The sequence below is a fragment of the Tachysurus vachellii genome, chromosome 26 (assembly GCF_030014155.1).
Source record: "Tachysurus vachellii isolate PV-2020 chromosome 26, HZAU_Pvac_v1, whole genome shotgun sequence".
Lineage (NCBI taxonomy): Eukaryota > Metazoa > Chordata > Actinopteri > Siluriformes > Bagridae > Tachysurus > Tachysurus vachellii.
Window position 1 is genome coordinate 3,855,409 of NC_083485.1, and position 27,396 is coordinate 3,882,804.

The 27,396-nt window shown below is 38.9% G+C and overlaps 1 protein-coding gene across 1 annotated transcript in view; it reads right to left on the reverse strand.

Annotated features, from left to right (window-relative positions):
* Nucleotides 1-829: 829 nt before the first annotated feature.
* drd2b (dopamine receptor D2b) overlaps nt 830-27,396 on the reverse strand; it is a 42,617-nt gene continuing 16,050 nt past the window's right edge. Inside the window, exons 2-8 of the mRNA XM_060862768.1 lie at nt 14,538-14,844; nt 6,912-7,021; nt 6,251-6,387; nt 3,661-3,860; nt 2,335-2,421; nt 1,789-2,128; nt 830-1,026 (exon numbers count right to left, since the gene is read on the reverse strand). Of these exons, the coding sequence (XP_060718751.1) occupies nt 830-1,026; nt 1,789-2,128; nt 2,335-2,421; nt 3,661-3,860; nt 6,251-6,387; nt 6,912-7,021; nt 14,538-14,816 (1,350 nt within the window). The 5' untranslated portion in view covers nt 14,817-14,844. The remainder of the gene's footprint in view (nt 1,027-1,788; nt 2,129-2,334; nt 2,422-3,660; nt 3,861-6,250; nt 6,388-6,911; nt 7,022-14,537; nt 14,845-27,396) is intronic.

The following is a 27,396-nucleotide window of genomic DNA, read 5'->3' on the forward strand; positions in this document are numbered from 1 at the left end:
CTGACAAGACTACAGTCATAAAGTCCAGTTAAAGCTAAAAATAACGATGATGACGATTAAGCGTGTAACCTTACATTAGTTTCCTCCTCAGAGAACCAATCATCGCATCCAACTGGATCTGGATCTTCGTTTTTTTTTCCCAAAACAATGGACTACATTCTTAGGATATTGTTTTATAAATCATTAACTTTTTTTGGGCTCTATGTCTATCTCGAAATACGTAAACAGTGAAGCCCCGGAGACACTTTGGATGCGTAAATTGTTCATACGGAAGCTAAAACATGGTCCATCTGACGGTACGGGCGGCTGTTTTTCTCCTCCGTTTTCGTTATTCTGTTATTTCACAACGTGTGCGATGAACGAATGTCAGTAAGAATAGTCGCGAAGGCCGTTCAAGCAAGGTGGGGAAAGCCTTCCGATTTTATGCTTCGTCATACGAACAAGAAGAAGAAGAAGAAGAAGAAGTGGAAGGAAGATTGAAGAAGATCAAGAAAAAAAAATCCAGCAATGAGTGCTCGAACCCCTAATGTGATTCTTCCGTTCCACACACACACACACACACACACACACACACACACTCTCTCTCTCTCTCTCTCTCTCTCGCTCTCTCATCCCCCCTGCTCTTTTAGCCAGAGGCTTTTAAAAACTACAAAGCTCCAAACCTCCAAATAAACCTCTGGATTTACATTCATTTGAGTCCAGCTGAAAAGCCTCTGTGTCAATGATGTCGATTCTGTCCTTTCAAAAAAAAAAAAAAAAAGGCTTCTACCTTCTCAGCCAGAGAAAATGAGCCATGGCACTGACCTCACCCTCACGCAGAAAGGTGCACTCAGCAGTGCAGGATCTTCATGAACGCCTTGCGAAACTCCACGTTGAAAGTGGTGTATATGATGGGGTTCACGGCACTGTTCACGTATCCCAGCCACGTGAAGGCATTGTACATTTCCAGAGGCACATAGCAACTGGCACAGTGTGTCTTCAGGATGTGAGTGATGAAGAAGGGCAGCCAGCATATAATGAAAACACCTGGAAGAGAAGAACGCTGGTGTGAAATACAAATAAAAGCACGGTAGTACAGTACAGGCGTTTCCACTGACAGAAAACATTTCGAGGTTCAGGTTCTCTTGAGACACTAAACACACCTAAGCAATATACACTCTCACCGGCTATGTCACGAGGAACACCGGTACCCTTTCACGTTCATGCACTTATCCAGTCAGTCAAGCGTTCGACAGCCGTACGGTGCTTAAAATCATGCAGATACGGGCCGAGAGAAAATACGTGATCTCGGTGATCTCGCCACCTGAATTGGCTGGTTTGAGTATTTCAGAACCTGGGATTTATTATAATAAGCAATCTCTCTAGATTTTACTGTATACAGAATGTCAAAAAAAAAAAAAAAAGACAAGCGTGACTGGCAGGTCTATGTGTATAAAGACGTTGTTGATCAGAGAGGGTCAGAAAAGAATAGGCAGATGGGGTTGAGTTGACAGGAAGGCTAGGGTAACTCAAATAACCACCGTTTACGGCTGTGCTGAGCAGAAAAGCATCTCAGATGTTGAACCATGAGGTGAATAAGCCAAAACATCATAAGACCACATCAGGTTCCACTTCTTTCAGCCAGGAACCGGAATTTGAGGCTATAGACTAAAGACAACCTCGAGTTTGGACAAACCCTGATTCTTTTGTAATATCTGACAGTTCAATTCAGACCTCTCATACTCACACTAACCATGTCTGAGACTGTTTGATTGAAGCTGGATTCAGCTTTATGAACTCGGTACTCACCCAGAACAATGGCGAGCATCTGCGTGGCTTTCTTCTCCTTGTGCTGTGACATCTTTCTCTTGCTCATGGGCTTGGCGACGTTGGTGCGCGTCTTGCCATTGGACAAGGTCTGCGTTTCAAAAGCTTTGGCACCCGCTGGCATCTGGGCGTCCTTGGCATGGCCGTTCTTCTCGTCGGAACTGGGCTGCCACTCATCTTCCAAGGGTGAAGCATGAATCTGACTAGTCATCATAGAGCCTGTCGCAGCAGGTGCCAGCTTCAACCTTTCAGGTGGACTGGGGATGGCCATGAGACCCACTTCCACATTGCTGTCCTGCTGCATCACCTCCTTTATCACCAGCTGTAAAAGGATGCCACAGAGCTTGCTAACGTATGTGGCTTAGATGATGTTATTACTAGTTTTCGGTTATATCTGGTAACAAAAGTATCGCAATATATATCCACAGCTCCAGGCCTACACATTCAGATTAATTTTATAGAAAATCGGATGCAATTATACGGTCAGATTTGTGATTTAAAAAAAAGAAAAAAGAGCATCTCACATACTGTTTTCTTGTTTTTAGCGGGCATGCTCCCGTTGGTCTTTACGATGACCGTGTGGAGTTTCACATCCTCTGGGTGTGTGCACTTTTCCTAAAGTGTAAAAACAATAAAGAATGATTTAACTTGTGTTTTTATATTACATGGTGCCACAGAAATAGTTTTCTCGATCTGCTGTTTTTCTTTTTTATTTTATCTGAAGTGTCCCATAATTTTGTTCCTCATAGAGTTAGGCAACAACAATCGCTGTAGAAAAGAGGGGGGAAAAAACCCAAACAAACTGGATTATAGGTGTAGCTCAGGACAGGAAATACTGATATAAAAGCCGATTTGTTTTTTTGTTTGTGATAAACAAATTTCATGGATTCGGAAAGGTAATTCTGAAGGAAAAAAAAATGAATACAAGTAAATCATGGCACAGTAGGTGAGCCTGATAATTCCTCTTGTGCAAAAAAACAAGGAGAAAGTGAAACGGAGGACAAAGAGTACTCCTAACCTTTTATTAGTGGGTGGACTGGTCTGCATCTCAGTTGTATTGCTTCTTGTTACCAGCCTTTGGGAAGCGAACCGTTGAATAAGCTCGGTTGTACGTATCACTCGAGAGAGTCGTGTTAATTACCACGTCGCTGTTTCTTTTATCTCTGCATTCTCCACATTGTATAAAACAGTAACGTGCACCACCGTAAATCCCCGATCCAAACTTAAAGACAATTACGCTGTTGGAAATTGCCTGTAATTGTTTATGTGGCTTAGTTTTCCCAGCCATTAAGCTGTTCTTTTTTTAATGCTGTCTACTGGGTAATGCATATTCATTTTGCTTTAGGCCAAACAGCTCATAAAATAATGATAGACGCGTAAGAACGGTTAAAACGCGAGCGTCCGGACACAAACGAATCGGCACGTTACGTCACTGAAGAGCTTTAAGTACGACTGGGTAGATACCGTGCCTCGACCGTGCACCAGAATACATCACAGAACAGGTCAAAGAGCTTTGCAGTCAACAGACTTTCCTCAGAACTCACTGAACTGAATCAGTGCTCATGAATCTAGTTTCCCAAAAGCTTTTAGGCTATACGAAAGCTCAAGAACTCATTTCACACGCTCACTTCACACTTTACTTCTCTACGTTCTGTAAGAGCACACTGAAAACTTGTGATAAATGACCGTAATCATCCCTTTAATGAAAGATTGCACGATCGTAAAACAACGACTTTTAGAATCCCTCTGGGAAAATAGTCCGAGGCATTAGCCACAGCTGCTAAAATAATTAATTTGAGCAGCTGCTCAAACAAGCGTCTGATGTGAGCGGGGTACTCTGGAGGCGTGCTTCACCTTGAGAGGAAGCTGAGGCTCGGCGTCCGCCCTCTGGCAACTGCGCTTGGTGTTCACTCTTTTCCGTCGTTTGCGCAGCACCACGTAGATCTGCACGTAGACGAGAAGTGTGATGATGAAGGGTACGTAGAAGGACATGATGGAGGAGTACACCACAAAGGCCGGGTTGGCAATCTCGCACACGGCGTCGTCACGTGTTGCTGAGGAAATAGATAAGGACGTTAATTTACTGTTACATTAAAGCCCTGAACCCCAAACTGTACAACGAATTAGTAACTCATTATTTCAAGACGGTGTCACTATATCATTAATTCAAATTAATATCTCGTTATTTCTATAAAGAGTCATTATTTCATTTGACTTGTCACTTTGAGATTAATTTAGTCATTAGTATGTTCTTGTGTCTTGTAATATTAAGATTGTCATCATGTTTTTGTGACTTGATTCATTAAGATTGTGTCATTATGTCATCATCATGTATTTGTGACTTGAGCATTAAGATTGTGTCATTATGTCATCATCATGTATTTGTGACGTGCATTAAGATTGTGTCATTATGTCATCATCATGTATTTGTGACGTGCATTAAGATTGTGTCATTATGTCATCATCATGTATTTGTGACTTGAGCATTAAGATTGTGTCATTATGTCATCATCATGTATTTGTGACGTGCATTAAGATTGTGTCATTATGTCATCATCATGTATTTGTGACTTGAGCATTAAGATTGTGTCATTATGTCATCATCATGTTTTTGTGACTTGAGCATTAAGATAGTGTCATTATGTCATCAGCAGGTTTTTGTGACTTGAGCATTAAGATGGTGTCATTATGTCATTAGCAGGTTTTTGTGACTTGATTCATTAAGATTGTGTCATTATGTCATCATCATGTTTTTGTGACTTGATTCATTAAGATTGTGTCATTATGTCATCATCATGTTTTTGTGACTTGATTCATTAAGATTGTGTCATTATGTCATCATCATGTTTTTGTGACTTGAGCATTAAGATTGTGTCATTATGTCATCATCATGTTTTTGTGACTTGAGCATTAAGATTGTGTCATTATGTCATCATCATGTTTTTGTGACGCGATCATTAAGATTGTGTCGTTCTGTCATCAGCAGGTTTTTGTGACTTGAGCATTAAGATTGTGTCATTATGTCATCATCATGTATTTGTGACTTGAGCATTAAGATAGTGTCATTATGTCATCATCATGTTTTTGTGACTTGAGCATTAAGATAGTGTCATTATGTCATCATCATGTTTTTGTGACTTGAGCATTAAGATAGTGTCATTATGTCATCAGCAGGTTTTTGTGACTTGAGCATTAAGATTGTGTCATTATGTCATCATCATGTTTTTGTGACTTGAGCATTAAGATTGTGTCATTATGTCATCATCATGTTTTTGTGACGCGATCATTAAGATTGTGTCGTTCTGTCATCAGCAGGTTTTTGTGACTTGAGCATTAAGATTGTGTCATTATGTCATCATCATGTATTTGTGACTTGAGCATTAAGATAGTGTCATTATGTCATCATCATGTTTTTGTGACTTGAGCATTAAGATAGTGTCATTATGTCATCAGCAGGTTTTTGTGACTTGAGCATTAAGATTGTGTCATTATGTCATCATCATGTTTTTGTGACGCGATCATTAAGATTGTGTCGTTCTGTCATCATCATGTTTTTGTGACTTGATTCATTGTGTCGTTCTGTCATCAGCAGGTTTTTGTTACAGTACGTGATCATTAAGATTGTGTCATTATGTCGCTTCTGTGACTCGTTATTTCAAGATTGTCATTATTGTGTTCTTATGTTTTGTTATTTCAAAATTGTGCTATGTCATCATGATGTTTTATCTTCTTATAACAAGATTGTGTCTGAACTTTATTACTTTTGGCTTCGTATCTTGTTATTTCAAGGCAGTGGATTTATTTTATTATTCTGGCAACGTATTTTAATTCATCTGTCATTGTTTTGTGTCAGCCTTCAAACCGTTTTTTTGAAAATGTCACAAACATTATTTTACTTTATATGTCATCTTATTAAAATAGTGTCCCTGTCATTATTTTGACATATTTGTTATTGTTCTATCTCTTTATTTAAAGATAGTTTCATGCCATTATTTTGGCATTTGTTATGCTGTTGTTCTTCTTCTTTCGGCTGCTCCATGTTCGAGGTCGCCACAGCGGATCATCCAAACCGCATATTTGATTTTGAGGTTTTATGCCGGAGACCCTTCCTGATGCAACCCTCCTATTTTATCTCAGTTAACCCCTCAGAACCCAGGCTGCAGCAGTGAAAGCACAGGATCCTGCCCCTGGTATTTTTTGACATAAAAAATACGACGTGCCGTTGCGTTACATCTCTACCCTAATCGTTGGTAATACTTACGTTGACCTAATTTCAGAACGATTATATCGATCAAAACTACAGCACCACAGAACCTCTTTATATTTGTGTACAAATCCAACCACCAGTCTGAAGTTTGCTGCACAGCTGCTGAGGGGAATTTGAGACGTGATCACAGCTGTTTTGACAACAAAAAAAGAAGAAGAAGAAGAACTAAGAAAATACCTGTGTTGTTTAGCCCAAACAGCAGGGGGCAAGAGATGGCAAAAGACAGAACCCACACCACGGAGATCATAACTGTGACACGGCGCTTGGAGCTGTACCGTGTGTTGTACAACAGCGGCATGGCAACAGCTGTGTACCTGCAAGAGCGGTCCAGCCGAGTGGGAAGGAGAGACAGAGAGAGAGAGAGAGAGAGAGAGAGAGGGATGAAGATAAAGATTGTGTCAGACAGGGGACACAAATTAAAACATGGACACATGATATGACACCAGTTACTAAAATAACTGCCTTTCGTTTGGAACGTTTTTTTTTTTTTCTTTTTAATCATACATAATTATAATCTTCGCTTTTCTACATCGACAATCCACAGCGATGACCTCAGCAAATCTATAAAGCAAATACTGCAGTCCCCTGCAGACTACCTGCTGTTTTAATTGATTTTGATTGAAACAACCTTCGGGAGACCAAAGTGTAACTTTTATACACTCGATAAAAGCAAACCATCTCTATATCTCGCTGTCTCTTACAAATAACACACACACACACACACTGTGTTTCTCGCTAGCAAACAAAAACCTGTTGATGCGCATCATTTAGTGAGACCCTGTGCATCGTTTAGTCAGACCATTGCTCAGGATTGATGGCAATTTCATGGGAGACCTACCTGTCGATACTAATTGCACACAGATTAAGAATGCTGGCCGTGCACATCATGACGTCTAGAGTGACAAAAATGTCACAGTGAATTTTACTGAAGCGCCACTCGCCCACCACCTGCAACATAAACACACAGGCTAGGATTAATTATCTAATAAACAAGTTAAAGGAAAAGCAGTTACATATAATTATCTGACCATCATTTCATTTTATCTGTCCAGACGAAACAAAAAGACAGGATTAAATCTCTCTCGGTTTGATGCGGTATTTAGTTAGAAACATGTTTGATCTCATTTATTTCTGGTCTTGTTCCAAGCAAAACCCATAAGGAGGTGAAGAAAAAAAAACAAACAAAAAAAAAAACACCTCCCAGATGGACTTAAATGCTTATTTGCAAGCCTAATCCAGGGCCTGATGCGTATCGCTCTTTCAAGAAGATTTTTCAGATGCCATCTGCAGGTTTGAACGCATAAATCTGTATAAATCAGTACGAGGAATGGAATTATTTGTATTCAATTTCCACAGCATGTTACGTGCAATTTGTTTAGTGAATCATCAAAGTTTCTGCCTGATGGCAAAGCAATATGTCAGGAAAAGTAAAGGAGACATTGGTACTGCAACAGAAAAAAAAAAGTCAGGTCACTCCCTCCGAACATTTATTGCCATATAAGCGATATCTGTCTGTCTGTCTGTCTGTCTGTTAATAAATTTACATAAAAATCTATATCTGCTTGTGAGTTTATGCTATTTAAGTTTAAGGTTTATTTTATTGGTTTAAAAAACCAAACGATTAAGGAAAACATATTTAAACTAGATTTGTAAAGTTCGTCACGACAAACTTTGATGTTGGCTTTGACGAGGCAAGTATTCGCAAAGGCCGGTGCTTTTTGGAGGCGAGTGGACATAAGGGTCAGTGTTACTTTTGAGGAAGTTCCCCTCATTGAGCTGAGTGTTTTGATATGTCACATCCCCATGTTGTGCAAATTTTTTTATTTTCACGTGATATAACGTGACGTCACGTGACGTCATCAAATTACATGTGAGGAAGTTCCCCTCATTGTTCTGAGTGTTTTGATATGTCACATGTCCATGTTGTAAAAAGTTTTTTGATATTGCATATTTTAGGGGCAGGGCTACGGCACAACCGAAAGGCCAGTCGGTACACCAATTTAAACCTTTGTTCAGAGTTGCTGAGGAGCTGGCCGAGTTTGGTGTAGGTAGTTCGAAAGCTTGCCGAGTTATAAACCTCCAAAGTTTATAATGGGAGTCTATGAGAAAAAAGGCCATTTTGAGACCCGGTACCGGAAGTACCGGTACTCGGATCACTTAGAAAAGTAATAGCAACAAACTTCAGACCAGCGTCTACAACATATCCGAATTTGGTGCATGTGGCTCGAAAGCCCTAGGCCGCATTAAATTTTATAAATTTTTGTCTAGCTTAAATAGGAAAACAGAATGTTGGCTTCTACAAAGCGACATAATTACAATTTTAAAGGCAAAATCTTTAAAAAAAAAAAAAAGATAGAAATCTGCTTCTTCCAATCAGAATCTGTAATCGTTGTTTAAAAAAACTTTTTTAAAAAATTGCCTGTGCGCTCTCGGCCGTAACTGTGACATCATTTATTGCAATATCGATATTATACTTTAACTATACTGCACTACACGTACTGTATGACTGGAACAGGAACACTAAGGCATGATAAAACACCGGCAGAATCGAAGTCGCAAGCGTGACAAACTGTTTCGTAGGGAATAACAAAAAAACGCTCGTTTGCCTTTTATTTCGGCTAGACGGCTTCAGAATCCGTCGCATTAGCTAGCTTTTTATTTTTTAGCTTTTTTTTTTTCCCCTAATCAATTCGGTTTCCAGGCAACCAGAGCAGTTGAATTTTCCGCTTGTGCAGTGGACCGTCTCATAATATATATCAAATATAATATATATCATTTGTTCTTCTCTAAACCGTATTCCTTTAGGAAAGCGGTCTCTCAAATGTGCAGCCAGATTGTTGGAGTTATGCAATGTTTCTATTACCATCCATTTCTTTCTGCTATAACATGTCAGCCATCCTGAAAGACCTACCATTCGCACATCACACGTCTTATACTTATACTATACTTCTCCCCACTGACAGACTGACAGCTGCTCATTATCACTCAGCGCTTCTGCTTTTCTACAGACACTCGATTGCCCACATCCTGTACTGTAAAGGCTCATTGGTACGCCCTGTGTATTCACACTGAGACGAAATTCCATACCCGGACGTCTCGGCGGTCTGAAGTTTTGAATGTGTTCTGACTTCTGACTCCATTTTTTTTTTTAACAAGCAATCTGCACTAAAAAAGAACTGATGTTCATGTTAAACAGCAAATGTATTCAACCTCAGGCAAACCGATTGAGATTGAATTTGTCTCTTTCATAGAGGAAGTAAATTCAGGGCAATCAGAAGCCTATTTCAATAACCCTGTCTCCCGTCCTGTAAGAGGCAGACAAGGATATTCTGCCGGATCAGGAGACCGATTCAATACTGTGTCTTGTCAAACGCAAAAGGCTTATGTACCTTTGGGGGGTAAGGGACCACTTTTTATTACATGCATGCTCACAGCTTTTGCACCAAGGTATTACTCACACTATACACACATCCTTGTGGCCAAGCTTTGAGCACTTGTCTCAAAGCTTAACACCGGCAATCGAACAGATGGATGGAAAGCAGCATGTAAGCTAAGAGGCGGGGTGTTTATTCTGAGAAGCCTGCTGGAGGGTTTGTTGGAGGTATGGAGTGGGGTGGGGGATGTAGGCTGTCATGTCTACATCTGTGCTCCGTGCTCAGCTTCGCTGGCTTATTGACCTCCTTGTTACCACTCATACCTGCTGTCTTTCTGTGCACCCATTAGGGTATCATAAATAATCAGCTCTACGCTTGCTGCATATTATCCCATTAGGGATGCACTGATATTGTCTAAACTACTTAGTATTAATCAAACAGGGATGTCATGGAACTTTTTAATTATCTGTTAGAGAGTACTTTATTATTTAAAAACTGCATCTATATTGTCAAGGACCAATGGTAACTAATGATGGTATTAGATGATCGTGTCAACCAAATATCCTTCTGGTCTATTTCACTACATATTTGATGTGTATATGCTGGTACAGAAACTAGTGTTTTTTGCCTCACACTTGCAAAGTTTGGGGTTTGTTCCTGAGCTTTGAGGACTCTTGCAGCTTCCATCATGTTGTGTATGTATGTGGGTTTCCTTTAGGTTGTCGGGTTCTGGCCACCTCACAAAATCATCCAGTTAGGTGAACGGACTACTCTCGATTCCCTCTATGTGTCGTGTGAGTGTGTGTTTGAAGCCATGATATGCTTTTACTCCCCCAGGGGTAATCCTGCTCCAGATCCATGTAGAAACGCTTCCATGTCCACAAACAGATTTTCTTGACCCCATTCCAAAGACATGGGTTCCCAATGACTCTGTGTATGATAAGCGGTGAAGAAAGTGGATGGATGGATGGATGGATGGATGGATGGATATATTTTGCAAAGTGCTTCAGGCTTTCTGATGCCTTTTCCATTGTGCTAAGTGCTTGCGACTGTTTTTCATTTACAGAAACGGCTTTGGCTTCGAGCCGCTCGTTTGATGGATCCTTGAAACTTTCAAAGTATGTAAATAACCAATGAATCAAAGCCGCTTTTGTCCTTACTGCTTAGCCTCAATGAGGTCTACCAGTCTCATATATCAGTCAGAGCACTTTGTCAACTATTTTTTAAAAGAATAAGAACATCTTTAGCCGATCAGTAGACATGGCACATGGTCAGCACCAACATGGCACATCTTTGTGACTACTCAATGGATGATGGATGATCTGGCTGAATTATTGTACATTTATACCACATTCTTGATTCTTGATTAGTCAGAAGGAGTTGCTTTGTTGTCTAAAACAGCAGCTCTGACAGTTGTTTAAATTATTTTGCTCATTCTAGTATTTCTATAGTAACTAATTAATCCGGGACTTGAATATAAATAGACTGCTCGCTGAAATGACCTTCTACCCCTCGACACGGATAATACCACGAGCTTAGTCACAAGCTCAGTGCTAGCTACTGGAAGGACAACTACCATGTAATCAAGAAGGATTGTGCACCATTTAGATGGTAATAACTTATCGGCTAGTCACATGATATCAAGTCTTCATCATTGAACATTTGATAACTTCAACAGAAAAGGCTTTGTGTCAATGTCGACTGAAGCTGCAAATTGACTACATGGAGTACAGTTAAAGGAAAGAAATGATTTATAATCATACTCTTCGGTGTCACTCAGATGAGGATGAGGATGGCTTCAATTTTTATGCCTGGTTCCTTTCAAGGTTTCTTCCTCGTGTCGTCTCAGAGTTTTTCCATCACGTTCCACGTAAAGTTGCTTCAAACTGAATGGAATACAAATTGAATTTAAAGGCTTGTAGCAATGGGAATGTATCACAGCTGGTTGTTTGAATTGTGGTACAACTGCACCACTCTACAACTTCTCATTTGCCCTGTGGACTCCGTGGAGCTAATAAATGAGTCACCAATAAAAAGGACACGGTGTACACGCTGCTTACCTGTAGTGTACTTCAGTTTTTAATTATCTGCTTGGCTGCTGCATAGTGCAGTTTTAACATTAGGTGCCAAGGCCATTGTCAATATTATTAGCTCAGGGACTGCTAGATCTGTCTGACCAAGAACTCAAAGAAGCGAGCGGCTTAAAAAAAAGATGCTAGCCAGATGCTGCCCATCTCCTGGATTACCTTTAGCCGCGTACTTATTCTATCCGTAGAGGTGATTTTTGGCGTATTGATTCTGGCACCTCCAGCTGTGCCTTATCTCACATAACCAGTTAAAGCATCTGCCACAATACAACTAGTATTAACCTAACCACATGCTGTTCGATTCTGAAGGTAACGGAGAACCCGAATACAAAGAAATATTTCATCTGCAACATAATATTTCGAAGTAAAATGATATTTCAAAGGCCATGGCTTTGGTTTTATCGACTGGCTTGCGGAAAGCAAAAACAAGCATGCGGATTTAGATCTAATGTTGAAAAAAAAAAAATCGCTCCTGTGATCGTATGCGTACGTCGTACGTGAGGCCGAATGGCAGGTTTTAAATTTGCTGAAGCTTATTTCTGCCTAAATAAAACCGCTTCGCTGAAATTTCTAAAAATTCATCTCAGTTCATCTTAAGATTTTTAAAACATTAAAAAGCTTTCGGGTTTAGGGCCAATTTTCTATCATGAACAGAACCCTTTACTCTTTCTTCTCTCCTTGTGAGCAACGTTCTTCATCTCCGTCGTCTAAGAATTAACAAAAGCAAAAAACCTCATCTTTTCTTCTTCTTATTATTACTATTATTACAAGACCCTTATTTTTAGTTATCTACACACTGTTTATCAGATTGTACACAAATGAGTGTTGTTTATTTGTGATCTTAACTGTGAACAAATAAAGCCTATCTAATTATAGGTCAGAGGTAATAAAATGCGAAGAATAATGATACCCTGCTCCCACGAATATAATGAGGGATAATAACCGTCATGCATTTATCAGTTAGCGTACATCATTAACAAACATCCACCGTTTGAACACAGGCACAGACAAAGAAAATAACAATATTAATAACAAAAATTGCTTGGTGCCAGATAAAAAATATATATATAAATAAATAAATAAAAAAAAAACAGATCTGTTTGGTTATGCAAATACAGTATGCTTGCGTTACAAATTGTTGCCTTGGCTGTCTTGTATTTTGTATCTTGTATACACTGCCAAAAAAAAAAAATGCTGGCAAGACAAGAGGAATGTTGGATCATCAGGAACAGCCTGTCAGCTCGAACTCTGTGTATGACGAGGCAATGAATATTTGTATACTGTATATATCCCGTCAACCTCAAGCTTTAAAGATTTCTGAATGGATTCCTTAGAGCAAAATCAGGACATTGTGCAAGCAGTAAATCCGTGAATTCTATTTCACTTTCAAGAGAGGATCCAAAGGTCAACCTAAAACAAGACTGGGTTCCTCACTTAGCCTCAAATCGTTCAATTTTCCTTCAGAAACCTTCTGAGATTTCTCTTTACGAAGCCGTGTGTAACCTGCAAACCTCGTTTGCATTCACGATGTTGTTTTTTTTACATCACTGAAAGCCAACTGTCCTATTTACAAGCTCTGAATCTTTAAAATACACTTGCAATGAATTATAAAATTGTATTAGGGGGAAAAAAAAAGGAGTTCTTAGTGTCTACTTCCGTATGAGCTTCATATTAACCACCACTGTATTAGTGAGGCATGACAGAGACGGGACACAACAAAAACAGGACCAAAGTCTTTAGATCACTGGAAAAAAAACATAATATACTCATAATGTAGAACCACTGAGGACTTTGGGGAGCACTTTATTGTTCTGTAGCATGTTAAAGTAAAAAAAGGACGCGATTCCCTTGACGTAAGCTTAGAGACACAGAACAATCAGAACGACCGCTGTACCTTCTAACTAATAGAAGATTGCTAGCTGATAAAATGACTTTCGTTTACGTTAACGATAACGTTTGGTCTGGCGTCGGCGCGGCGTGGCCCTTCTTTACCTTGGAATATGTTACAGATTCACCTTTCACCTTAAGGTTCCCATAGCAACAAGCACAACGTCTCCTCTTCATTGCATTCGACTGCATTCGTCTCTTTTGTGGTAGCCATTGATCACTTTTGTCTGTTTATACAATGATGGTTTTATGCCTTGTCGCCAAACCTTGACAATCCTCCGTGTCTTTTCGTTTTCCTTTGTGTTTCCTTGTGTTCCTCTGTATTTGAGCCTGTGTCTGCCTTTATTAGTCTAAAAGCATGGATTGTCCTCGTTTAACCCTTTCTTGCTTTCCCGGCCGTTAAAGACGGGCGGGTTTATTATCTTAAAACCAACAAATTGCCTTTATTTAGTTATTAAAATGCACATATATGTTGTATATGTTGTGCCCTGTGATGGGTTGGCACTCCGTCCAGGGTGTATCCTGCCTTGATGCCCGATGACGCCTGAGATAGGCACAGGCTCCCCGTGACCCGAGGTAGTTCGGATAAGCGGTAGAAGATGAATGAATGAATGAATGTTGTATATGTTATATTCAGCGACTAACAAGTATCTTCAGTAGGTTTTTAAACTGGAACTGGGATTTTTTGTTTTTTTTTAACGTCTTTTTCTTTCAAGTTGAGTTTTCTCGCTGAACCCCACAGGTTGTAACCTGATTGGTCAGAAGTGAAAAGACATGAAATGTCTTAGCTCTGTGTTAAACTGAACTTTTAGAAGTTTTGAATGCTGACCGAAAAAAAAAAGCTGTAAGCAGCATTTTTTTTTTCTAAAAGCAGCCTTCCCTTAGGACTGCATGTGGAGGAAACGTGTCAAGTGTGAAAGGAGCTGGAGAGAGATGATTTACCACCGGGTTACGCCGAAGATAAACTGAAATGAGTTCCTCAAAAACATGGAAAGTTGAGCTGAGAAGGAAAATTGAGTTAATCCTGTACGATAACACAAACACACTTCTTTATGTTGTATATTCTGGATTAGCAAAAAACGTACCGTAAGATACGAAGAAGAAAATGGTTCTTACCTCCAGATACACCACCCAGGGCATAACCAGCGTTGCCACCAAGAGATCTGCCACGGCGAGGCTTACAATCAGGTAATTAGTGGTGGTCTGCAGCGCCTTCTCGCGCGAGACAGCCATACACACCAGTACGTTGCCGAACACGATGACGAAAATGAGCAGCGTCAAGAGCATAGCATAATAGTTGTACTGGTGCTTGGCTTCGACGTCCGTGCCGTTGAACGCCTCGCTCGTGTTGTCGCGGTAGGTCTCATTGATGCCATAATCCGTGAGGAAATCCATGAGCTGCTACCAGGAAAGATGTCTGAAACTGGAAAAAAGAGTAAAGTGTCAGAAAATACACGGTAAAATTTTCACTAAAGCAAAATGAAAGAATTTGAATCATTACAGAAAATACACAGAACTTAAAATAATAGAAAATTTGAATATGCGATAAAGTTGTTCATGCCGATATTACAGTAGATTTGAGCTTTTGAGGCTCACAACCTTCCAATCAGTAGCACTGAAGCCCTGAAGGTGCTTCAAATGCTGTACATTAATGTTTTGTTCATTTTTAATTTGTTAATTCATTTTTCTGGTTTATTTAGCAGTAAAAAATTAATCAGCTATGAGCTGAACTGATGAGGACCACTTAAACAAACACTATATAAACAAGCTAGTAAACACTTAAACAAGCAAAAATTAAATAAACAAAGACCTACACCACCTAAACAAACAAACAAACACTATATAAACAAGCTAGTAAACACCTACACAAACACAGTAAATAAACAAGCCCTACACCACCTAAACAAACAAACAAACACTATATAAACAAGCTAGTAAACACCTAAACAAACACAGTAAATAAACAAAGACCTACACCACCTAAACAAACAAACACTATATAAATGAGCTAGTAAACACATCTAAACAAACACAGTATATAAACAAAGCCCTACACCACCTAAACAAACAAAAAAACAAACACTATATAAACAAGCTAGTAAACACCTACACAAACACAGTAAATAAACAAAGCCCTACACCACCTAAACAAACAAACAAACACTATATAAACAAGCTAGTAAACACCTAAACAAACACAGTAAATAAACAAAGACCTACACCACCTAAACAAACAAACACTATATAAATGAGCTAGTAAACACATCTAAACAAACACAGTATATAAACAAAGACCTACACCACCTAAACAAACAAACACTATATAAACAAACTAGTAAACACACCTAAACAAACAAACAAACACTATATATACACAAACTAGTAAACACCTCTAAAGAAATCACAGTAAATAAACAAATACCCAAGCCTCCTAAACAAACACCCACATAAACCAACTGATAATAAACACATTACACAAACATAATAACTACACAAATACCCAAAACAAACACTTCTAAACAAACACTCATAAACGAACTGATAAGCACTCTTAAAAAAATGTATTAAAATAAACAAATACTAAACAAACAAACAAGCACACAAATCATCTTATCTCAGAGAAGCGATAAACTGACAACCATTTTCTTTTAATAATACAAAAATGTCTCATTACCAAGAAACCTGCAAAACGCAAACTCGTGAAGACTTTCCCTCGGCAGACAGTTTACTGATTGTTACAGAGCGCTGGCACTGGAGACTCCATCATAAATGATAACCTCTACTTTTGTATACTGTTACTATAATAGTTACATTAAGTTAATTATTAAGAGTTATTACTAAGAACGAGTGCTTTAATATTTAAACCTGTGGTTTTGCCTTGCAGCCATAACGACTGTACGAGCTGCTGTCATAGAAAATAAATCAACACCTGCTGAACACCTGCTGCTTTGAGAAACCAATAGTGTTATGAGACACACAAACACACAAGTCAGCAGAGGCTTTGTGTGGTTATTAATTTGACATTTCCGACAGCACATTATATCATTTCATTACGATTAAAATGTTCAAATTAATTACAGACACCGAGTCAGACGCCAAGAGGAAATAAAATATTAAAAAATGCAATCTGGAATGCTTTTGATTCTGTGAGCTGTATGGATTATTAAACTGTCAGACCAACAAGAACAAGCAGTGAATTCTAGCAATACTGTTGCGTGTCAAGCTAATCTTCATTTGCAGGGATAATAGCTGAGACGACCACGTTTCAGCCGCACACCTCGGCCGTTCCCCCTTCGATAACCCGCATCGAGCGGAAAAACATTGATTTCGTCTGTGAGTGAGAAGCGCAGGCGCTTACATATTGATCAGGTCATTTACACATATAAGCAAATACAAATAAGCAAATTTTATCTTCTTTAAAATAAAAAAAAAAGTGCATGCATGTTGATGTGCATTGCTAAAAAAATGCAGAATAAAAATCACTTTTTTTTATTAATTTAGATAATACATTATTGTAAGTATCATGCAAAACCAAAGAAACAAAATAATTAACAACACCTAAACCTCCGAAACAATTAAACACCCACAGAAACACACCTCTAATCAAACAAACAAACAAACAGTAAATATACAAATGCCAAAACCTTCTAAACAAACAAAAACCCCATGTAAACCAGCTGATAAACATCCCTAAAGAAAGAAACAAAATAAATAAGGAAATACCTAAAAATCCTAAACAAACTCTAAACAAACACAATAAACAAATAAATAGAAACACTTAAACAAAAATACAGACCAACTGATAAGCATCATTAATCAAAGAAACACAAACAAAAAAAATGCCTAAATCTTCTAAACAAACAAACATAAAACACCCATATAACCCAACTGATAACAAACAAAATAACAAAATAAACAATCGACCAAATGAACGCTACCTAAAAAATCCTTAAACCTAAAAAAAAAAAAAAAACAACTTATAAGCATTCTTAAACAAACACAACATACAAATATCTATAACTTCTAAACAAACAAAAACTAATATAATCTAACAGAGTCAGCGGTTCACCAGTAAAACAAACATATGTCACGGCAGCTCACTCAGAGACAATCTGTATGAAGTCGGTGGTGCTGTGCAATGTGGCCCGTGAAGAAGGAATCATATCATTATTTGCTGCCATATAAAATGGCGAGTGAAATATTTCCTGAGGATGTAATTATCCGCTGCTGAAGGAGAGATTTAGCCTTCAGTTGAAGGTGAGTTTAGTAAAGTCTTGTGCTGGAAAATTGCGTTGCAGATAATAATTAGACGTAATACAAAGGTGTTCATTAATCCAATTTTAACCCTTTTGTCCTGGGACAGTTTTACGCTATTTTGACAGTTGTAGGCTATACAATTAACACATTTCTTGTTGCTTTGATACAAAATGCATACAGTTAACACCAATTTAAAATGCTTGTAGTTCTTTTACACACAAGCTCAACCAAGACCAAAACAATGTCATTTTACAGTCAAATTTACAAATGCTTTCACACTGTATGTCAGAACAGATAACATCATGTTCTAAACATAACTTATATAGGCTAAAGTCAAAGTGAACAGCTGTTCATATTTTGAATTGAAACACACATTCCCTGTATTTTATTCCATTGCTAATGAGAAACAGCTTATTGCAGTTATGCAAATATATAAATCACAGCTGATTCCCATCTAGGAACCACACTCAGGTGTTGAGGTTTTTCAGTCGCATGATCACATGTTCTAAAAGAGGACTCTTTGGGCTGATCTTGTGTGGAAAAGGAACAATATAGAGCAAAAGAAAGAAAGAAAGAAAGAAAGAAAGAAAGAAAGAAAGAAAGAAAAAATGTCTGCACGAGGGAGAGGAAGACGAGTACCAGGACAAGGGAGAGGAATTAGAATATGTGGTGGCGCTCAAAGAAGGACCAGAGCTAGGGTAACTGATCAAATCAGAGCTACTATCATTGACCATGTCCACATGTCCATGTCCATTCACCACAGGCTATCATACAGAGAGGCTGGTGAACGAGTACAGCCAAACGGTGAACGAGTACAGCCGGGACACAGTGGCATCCATTGTCCGTATTTTCAGAGAAACCAACAGGTAGGATATTGCTTCTCCTACAGCAAAGTGTAAATAATTTTACCATTTACTGTATTAGAGTTGACTGTATGCCTCCGGTCTCTAATATGTAACTGAATTTTGTCCCTCTAAGGATTCAACATCTACCTCCCTCAGAATTTGGCCAAATGCAGAAGACCAGGCAGATTAGAAGATTGTTTTTTTTTTACAGTATTATAACTCCGGTGCTTTTTCTGCTTGTATATCTTGCAGTAATGTCCTTTTGCAAATAAAGTCTTTACTGCAGCAATTCTGTGTCTGTATTTTTTTTTACATAAACTGTACATTTTATAAAGCTACTCTGAGACGGTCATTCGTTTTTTGTTGTTTTTTTGTATTGAATTTCTGCAGCAAAAGAAACAAAATGCATGCATTTACTAAACCCAACAAAACAAAATACATGTCTAATATACTGTCTATTGTATAAGGGCAGACCTGACACATAAAATAATGCAGTTTCTGTCATTTCAGCTGATGATAGTGTTTTTTTTTTTTTTTGTCATTGTGTTATGATTGGGGGCACGGTGGCTTAGTGGTTAGCACGTTCGCCTCACACCTCCAGGGTCGGGGTTCGATTCCCGCCTCCACCTTGTGTGTGTGGAGTTTGCATGTTCTCCCCGTGCCTCGGGGGTTTCCTCCGGGTACTCCGGTTTCCTCCCCCGGTCCAAAGACATGCATGGTAGGGTGATTGGCATCTCTGGAAAAATTGTCCCTAGTGTGTGATTGCGTGAGTGAATGAGAGTGTGTGTGTGTGTGTGTGTGCCCTGTGATGGGTTGGCACTCCGTCCAGGGTGTATCCTGCCTTGATGCCCAATGATGCCTGAGATAGGCACAGGCTCCCCGTGACCCGAGGTAGTTCGGATAAGTGGTAGAAGATGAATGAATGAATGAATGAATGTGTTATGATTGACTAAATGTTCCTGTTGGAAGAGAACATGTGTTAGTGTTTTGAATAATTATTTGATTTTGAAACATGTTTGCAGTGTTAGTTTTGGGGTTTAGTTTACAATGTGTGATTTTGAGCATGAAATAAACCGTTTTGCCAATTGTGTGTTTTAGGTGTTGTTGGTGTGTTAAGAGTTTAGGAAACTTGTTAAATGTATTGAAAAAACTGTGTGTAAAAACTGCGGATGTGTAGTATGTTTATATTGTGTACAGCCAGCATTCTAGTCTAGATTTTATCCTGGAACCTGCGGGTGGGACGGCGTGATGATGTTTTATATTCATTCATTGTTTGGATTCAGGAGTTGGTTTAGTTTATCTATTCCTTTTCTTTGTTTATGTTGCGCCCAGAGACTGGTCATAACGTCGGCTCTCGGCAGCGACATAAAAAGAAAAAGGCACAAATACAACGCTACAAAAAAACAAAAAAACAAAAAACAATGAATGTTAATAAAGTCCTAAACCACCACAACACTCACACAACCCACATGTCTGGTCCAACAACAAGCACCTCCTGAGCTGCATAGCCACATAAAGCATAAGCGGCAAGCAATCAGGGACACAGCACAGGGTCAGGAAGGCCGTGTACAAACAGAGCGTGACCGGAGAGCAGAGGCAGAACACAGTGAACCTCTTCGCCCTCAAACACAAGCAACGGAGGACACAACGGGGCAGAGAAAAAACATCGGAAAGCAGTTAGCTCTTAACTGAAAGAGCTGAAACTGGGGGATATGCTAGCTCAGGGTTTAAGGTGTTGGACTACTGATTGGAAGGTTGTGAGTTCAAATCCCAGGTGCACCAAGCTGCCCCTGCTGAGCACCTGACCAAGGGCCCTTATACCCTTCTCTGCACAGTCGTATAAAAATGCCAGACGACATAAATGTAAAGCAAATCACTTCATCTAGTAGTTTCTTTAGCTAGATGATGTAACAGCTACAGGCTTTTTCTTTTTATTTTTTTTACATAATAATGACAGTAAAAAGTTTAACAGTGAAACGTAGAAGAAAAAAAGGTTCCATAAAGGACTCAAGGATAATTTTGACTTTTTAACCGAACAGAACGTAATAAATATGATCCTAGCGCTCAATCTGTGTTCACCATCGAACATGAGGTAAACCTCGTACTTTTCGTATTCGTGTCACATTTATTCTCCCTATTACACTAAGTTACTAAGTTTTAGGTAAATTGAATAAATAAATAAATAAATAAATAAAACACACACCAACCTCACCATGACAACCTTTCTTCCCCCCGAGGACAATCTACTTCTATTAACGGATTATCCACACAATTTAATTACTTAAAAAGGCGTGACATGGAATTAACTGAAGACAATCGATAAAGTCTTTACAGCCAGAATCTAGAGACCACACACACACCAAGCAAAATGTGATACTGTTTAACTCATGATTTCTTAAACTTTGTTTAAATGAATATCTCTATTGAAGTGTGTTCTAGTTTTATTACGACAGGAAAATGCTAAATCACTCTATTTGCGTTGCCACATACTGTACAGCAGATGAGGAAGTGGTGAATACAACTCGGTTTGGAATGATACGTGTATTAAAAACAATCATCATCATGGGTGCTTGAGGAAGGAAAAAAGCATAGCGTATGACAGTGTTACTCATTGCGCGCCTCGCGAGCCTCCTGCGGCTCGCCAAGCTTTAATATGCGGCTCGCGTGGCGGTAAATAATACGATGATATGATCATGTGGTTAAAATTTATTTTTCATTTAAATAACATTAAAAACAATCAGGGAAGCATAGAAAAACGAATGTGCTCTATTACAAATAATAATATATATTTATCTATATTATTTGACTCGTCACTGACTCACTGCGTTCTGCGCAATAGCCAGTTTTTGGCGGCCTGCCAGAAGCTAGTTTGTGTTTCATGCTAGTTAACAACTGGTGCTAGTAAACAATCCTGCGCACAAAATGAACAGCAACAAAGCAATGTGACAGTGACAAAAGAGGTAACTGATGGGGAGCATGCATCATCCGCAACTCGAGTAATTATTGTATTGCAATATTGTACATTGTATTTAAGCAGATAAGCTATTTAAGACTGAATAACTTGGCATACTTTGCGGGAAAAGTGGCTCTCCTATTGACTTTGTCCTATCAGTGTGGCTCACATGAAAAAAATAGTGAAGACCACTGGGTTATGACATTGGATGTGTCCATGTTGGGCACTGAATGTCTTTGTTGTGTCCCACACCAGAGTGGTGGTTAATATGAAGCTCATATGAAAGTAGACACTCGGGAATTTAGCACTTTATCTAGCCTACTAGGGGCAAAATTTTAGGTTATGTACAGGTTCATTTTTATCCCATACAAATGCTTCTATGTTTAAAGTAAATGGTGATATCAACCCCATTTCATATCAACCCCAACCACTAAAATTTGGTGCAAGGTTATCTCAACAAAAGGGAAAACAAATATCTTACAGTTCTGTCAGATTCCACCTTCGACAACCTTCCAACAACCTCTTTAGAACTGTTAGCTAGCTAGCGAAAACTGTTTAGGCCATATTAGCCTCGTCTTTCCTTGATAGTAACAGAGATGATGAATTAATACCATGATTACTGTGTCAAAGCCATACATACATATCTGAGGAAAATGCCATTTTTAAAATGGAAAGGTTGGTGAAGATGAAAGATCTATATCTTTATAATTAGCAGATACGTGAAAATGCGAGGTCACACTTAGATGGAATGATATTTAATTGTATTTGTTGTGATGATACAATAGAACCAATAACAAAGAAACTACAGCCCTAAGAAAGTCTAAAGAAAAGTATAAAACAGAGAAATGCTCTTTCCGGTTCTTCTCGTCAGTGTGTGAGACCAATTTTATTTCAAATTGTCTTTGATTTCTCTGATATGCTGAAATCAAACCAGTTCGCCTCTGAAGACGCTTGTCAATGCAGCGTGAAATGCCAAGTCGCCGTTTTATTATTGTATAATTCAGGGGAAAGAATGACCGTTCTTTTATCCGTCTCATCCCTCTGTCACAGTAATGAATGAGGTCTCAAAGAAAAGGCATCGGAGACATTTTCAGGAAAGGGATCCTTTTCACTTTCCTCTAGTAGTTAAGTGAAGTGCTGCTGAAGAGGTGAATCTTCAGGATTATACATTCTACAAACCTCGTACAGTCGTAGTTATTTATAGTCGACTGTGGAACCGAGGCTAATTAACTGCGCTAGTTTTTTTTTCAGGGTCACCAGCACTATAGGAAAATTATTCTTGGTCTAGGGAATAGCAGAAAAATTTACGCATTCTTGTAGAGGACTAAAGCTTAAATAAAAGCAATAAAAAGCTCCATTCTAGCAGTGCAGTATTTCTGATATGTGCTTGGCATATTAGCACGCTGAACCAGTTGGCAACAACATACAGTACCAGTGAAAATGGCAGAGCAAAAGAGACTTAAAATGTAACTAACTTCGCCCTACAGTGGCTCCAACAGGAAGTAGATGGACAAGTCTCACAACCTTTAGCATATGGAAAATACTCAAAAGGTCGGATCTCTGCAAACTCGACTTACAACTTGTTTAAACTAAACATTTAATTAACTACGTAAAGTTTTGGTCATACTTTGGCAGAATACAGTATCATAGTGGTACCAAAATCATAGTATTTAGACAACCCCAGAGAGCACAAGCTTGTTTCATGGCCAAGTGGCACTACAATATAACAATGATTGATGCAGACATCCAGACAAAATGGCACCTGTGTCAGACTGAGCTCCAACCCTCTCTACGGCTGACCAAGAACGACTGGGACATTAAAAAAACAGTGAGCTGCTTCAGCCATTTACTCTGTCCAGGTCATTCTTTTTGAACTGCTCTATATATCTATATTTCCAGTCGCATCATTGGAGACATGTACAACCTCTACTCATCACACACTACATCTACTCATCACACACTACATCTACTCATCACGCACTACATCTACTCATCACGCACTACATCTACTCATCACACACTACATCTACTCATCACACACTACATCTACTCATCACGCACTACATCTACTCATCACGCACTACATCTACTCATCACACACTACATCTACTCATCACACACTACATCTACTCATCACGCACTACATCTACTCATCACGCACTACATCTACTCATCACACACTACATCTACTCATCACACACTACATCTACTCATCACACACTACATCTACTCATCACACACTACATCTACTCATCACACACTACATCTACTTAACTCATCACACACTACCTCTATTCATCACGCACATCTACTCATCACGCACTGCGTCTACTCATCACGCACTACATCTACTCATCACACACTACATCTACTCATCACACACTACATCTACTCATCACACACTACATCTACTCATCACACACTACATCTACTCATCACACACTACATCTACTCATCACACACTACATCTACTTAACTCATCACACACTACCTCTATTCATCACGCACATCTACTCATCACGCACTGCGTCTACTCATCACGCACTACATCTACTCATCAAACACTACATCTACTCATCACACACTACATCTACTCATCACGCACTACATCTACTCATCATGCACTACATCTACTCATCACACACTACATCTACTCATCATGCACTACATCTACTCATCACGCACTGCGTCTACTCATCACGCACTGCGTCTACTCATCACACACTACATCTACTCATCACACACTACATCTACTCATCACACACTACATCTACTCATCATGCACTACATCTACTCATCACACACTACATCTACTCATCACGCACTGCGTCTACTCATCACACACTACCTCTACTTAACTCATCACACAGTACCTCTGCTTAACACACACTACCACTACTCCTCAAACACTACTGTACCTCTACTCAACTCATCAGCCACTAATTCTACTGTTTGCACAGCATATATTTTGCACTGCACATACATTTTTTGTGCTATAATTACACACATTGTCACAACTGCACTTTATTCTCAATACTCATGGTGTTCTAACACAAATCTGCATATATATATATTTATATATCATCCTTTTCGCACCTAATTGTTAAGTCTATATATGTGTGTGTATATATAGAATTGCAGATTAGAATTCTTTCATGTATTCTCTTTTATCTTATGAAGGTGAAAAGAATTTCACTACACTGCGTAAAGTGCATGGATGTACGTGACAAATAAAATTGTCATTTCTCTTTTGAATTTTGTGGATGGAGCCTACAGCATGCAGCACTTTTTTTTTCTAACATGTTAAATAAAACTGCCATAAATGTCTATTTAAGTGTTGTGAAAATTTAATGTATTGTATGCAATTAAGGGCTTCTTGTATTTCTGCACCATTGATTCTGAGGCGTGAGGTGCATGCTGTTTTCCTCCAGAAAACTGCAATTACTGCTAAACTAAGATGATGTTGATGTTGATGAGGATGATGATGATGATTTGCTTCAGTTAAATATGCAAAAAAAAAAAAAGTTTTATTGCACTCCCTCACTCTCTCGCTCATTTATAGTATTTGAATTGCTTTCCTTCTCTCTCTCTCTATTAGATTTGGCTCTTTCCTGTCCCTCTCTAGTTGTACATTGTTCACTCCTTAATTTGTTGTGATGGTGTTTGATGCATCCCAGTTGGCGTTCCAACTCAACCCCCAGACACACTGTTTATTACAGGATCATTAGCTCGGAGGCTTTTATATGTAAGTATTTTTACCCTGCTTAATGCGGCTATATTGATCAATAAAATACCGTACAGTCAACCTTTGAACAATTATTCCACTCTCATCCTTTCAGTGAAACCCATTTCCTTTGATATTTATTTGTACTCACTGTCTTCCATGTAAAGCATTTAGCGGTGGTGCTGGAAATGCAAGAATTTGTTTGTTTCCTCCTGTGAGAGATTTGAAATATTGTCAGGACAAGAGATTAGACTGCTGCTGAGAACAAATAAGACTATTTTAACACGGGTCAAGTAACAATTACCGACTGGCGCTCTGCAAAAAACAGATGGAGCGTGACATTTAAGCCTAATGAAGGGGTGTTTCCTGCTTCTCACTGAAGCTCTCTGACCTCCTTGCTCTCTGACCCCTGAGAAACTAGCCTCACTATCTATCTTCCTTTCTGTCACACTTTCTGCCACATATGAGTCCGTTCCGTCATGTTTTTAGCCGTCAGGACGGCTGATTTCCAGCACGATGAAAAATACCGATGTGTAATAATGCCTTACGGCTGTGTCATTTTAACATGATATCTGTCACAGAAAGCTACATATTAAGCTCCTTCATTTGTCATTATAAACTCTGCAAAGGAGGTCAGATCGCATACGGCGTATGCAAAATGGTACATATCAGATGGTTATGTCTCAACCTCACAGCATTACCGAAACAAATAATTCTGTGACACGCATCAATAAAATGGCCTAAAGGCTGATGCAATAAAGAAGATGAGGAAACCTCATGTAATTGTCAGAGAAAGAAGTCCATTTAAATTCAGATTCCCAGACATGTCTGCTGAGTCTTCATCGGAGGACGTGTGTAACAATTATTGTTCGTTATTACAGCTTAATGCCTTTATAGTGAAGAAAAAGCTTAAAGCTTGTGCAAACACGTGCAGCTGTCTGTAAAAACCTACAGTACAGATTTTAGGAAAAGAAATTCAACCTTCATGTAAAATGAATGCAAACAGAATAGTTCTTGATGCTCACAGAATTAAAGTTAGGTTGTGATGATCAGAGATGACACGACGACTAAGGTCTCAGGTTACCTCTGGTAGCCGGAGGTCAAAAGTCAAGTACGTGTCATGATTCGGAGTTCTATAATGAGGTCTGTGTGGCATGTGTTTATTCTCACAGGTTGCTCCAAGAGCAAATGTGTACGAGGGGAAAAAAGCACTGACATTTCTGCACAATATGTTAAACAACGCTTAAAGCACTGTGTAAATTCGCCCTTATTTTTCTACCGCTGCAAAAAAATTGTGTATTTCTGTACAAAGGTCAAAAGTCAGTAATTGGTAAGAGGAGAAAGACCTTCAGGCAACAGAATAACGTCGAAAGAAAGGCCACGTGTCGTCCTTTACATTAATATGAAATCTTTCTTTTTTTTTTTTTTTGCACATCCTTGTATATAAGACAACAGAAAACCTTAAAAAAAAAAATCGAATCCCATATTTTTTAAGAGAATCGTTTTTTGTGTGGAAATAATTTTTCCATAAAATCCTATAAACTGTCAGTATTTATCAAATTCTTGTAAGAATTATAAAGAGAATGGAGCTGAATGAAAGGTACCATGATAGGGAATCAAACAAACAAAGTAGTGTGTCAGTGTGCCAAACCTAGACAGTTGTATCATGTGTGATAAATTCTACAAACCTGCTAAACAGCCGACAGGTTTCCGGTGCGGTCGTGTCCACTGTAGGGATAAATGGAAGTTGCAGTAGGGCAATTTATGCGGAGTCCAACAGGGAAAATTGTTTTGCCAAGTCAAAGCTGGACACAAAAACAATGGGAAATATACCTACAAGCAGAAACTAACGGGTCCAAGCACCGAGGGTGCAGCCGTGTCTGTTTCAACATCCAGTATCGTGTTAATACTCCGCTGAGTACATACATATGTGCTTTGAGCCACAATGCATGCTATAGAGTGGAATTATGCCACTGTTTAAACTGAATGTCACAAAAATGTATCCTGTCCTATAGAAGTATTGAGTAGACAAAACATTCTTTACAATTTTTGTTTGAAATATGATGAACCGTATAAGTGGGTGTGGTTCTTAAGGCGTACGTCCAGTTGCCGGTTGGTGATGCTATGACCGTGAGTACGTGACTAGGTACCAAAATTTTATATAAATGTGAAATTAAGACAGGGGGGCACGGTGGC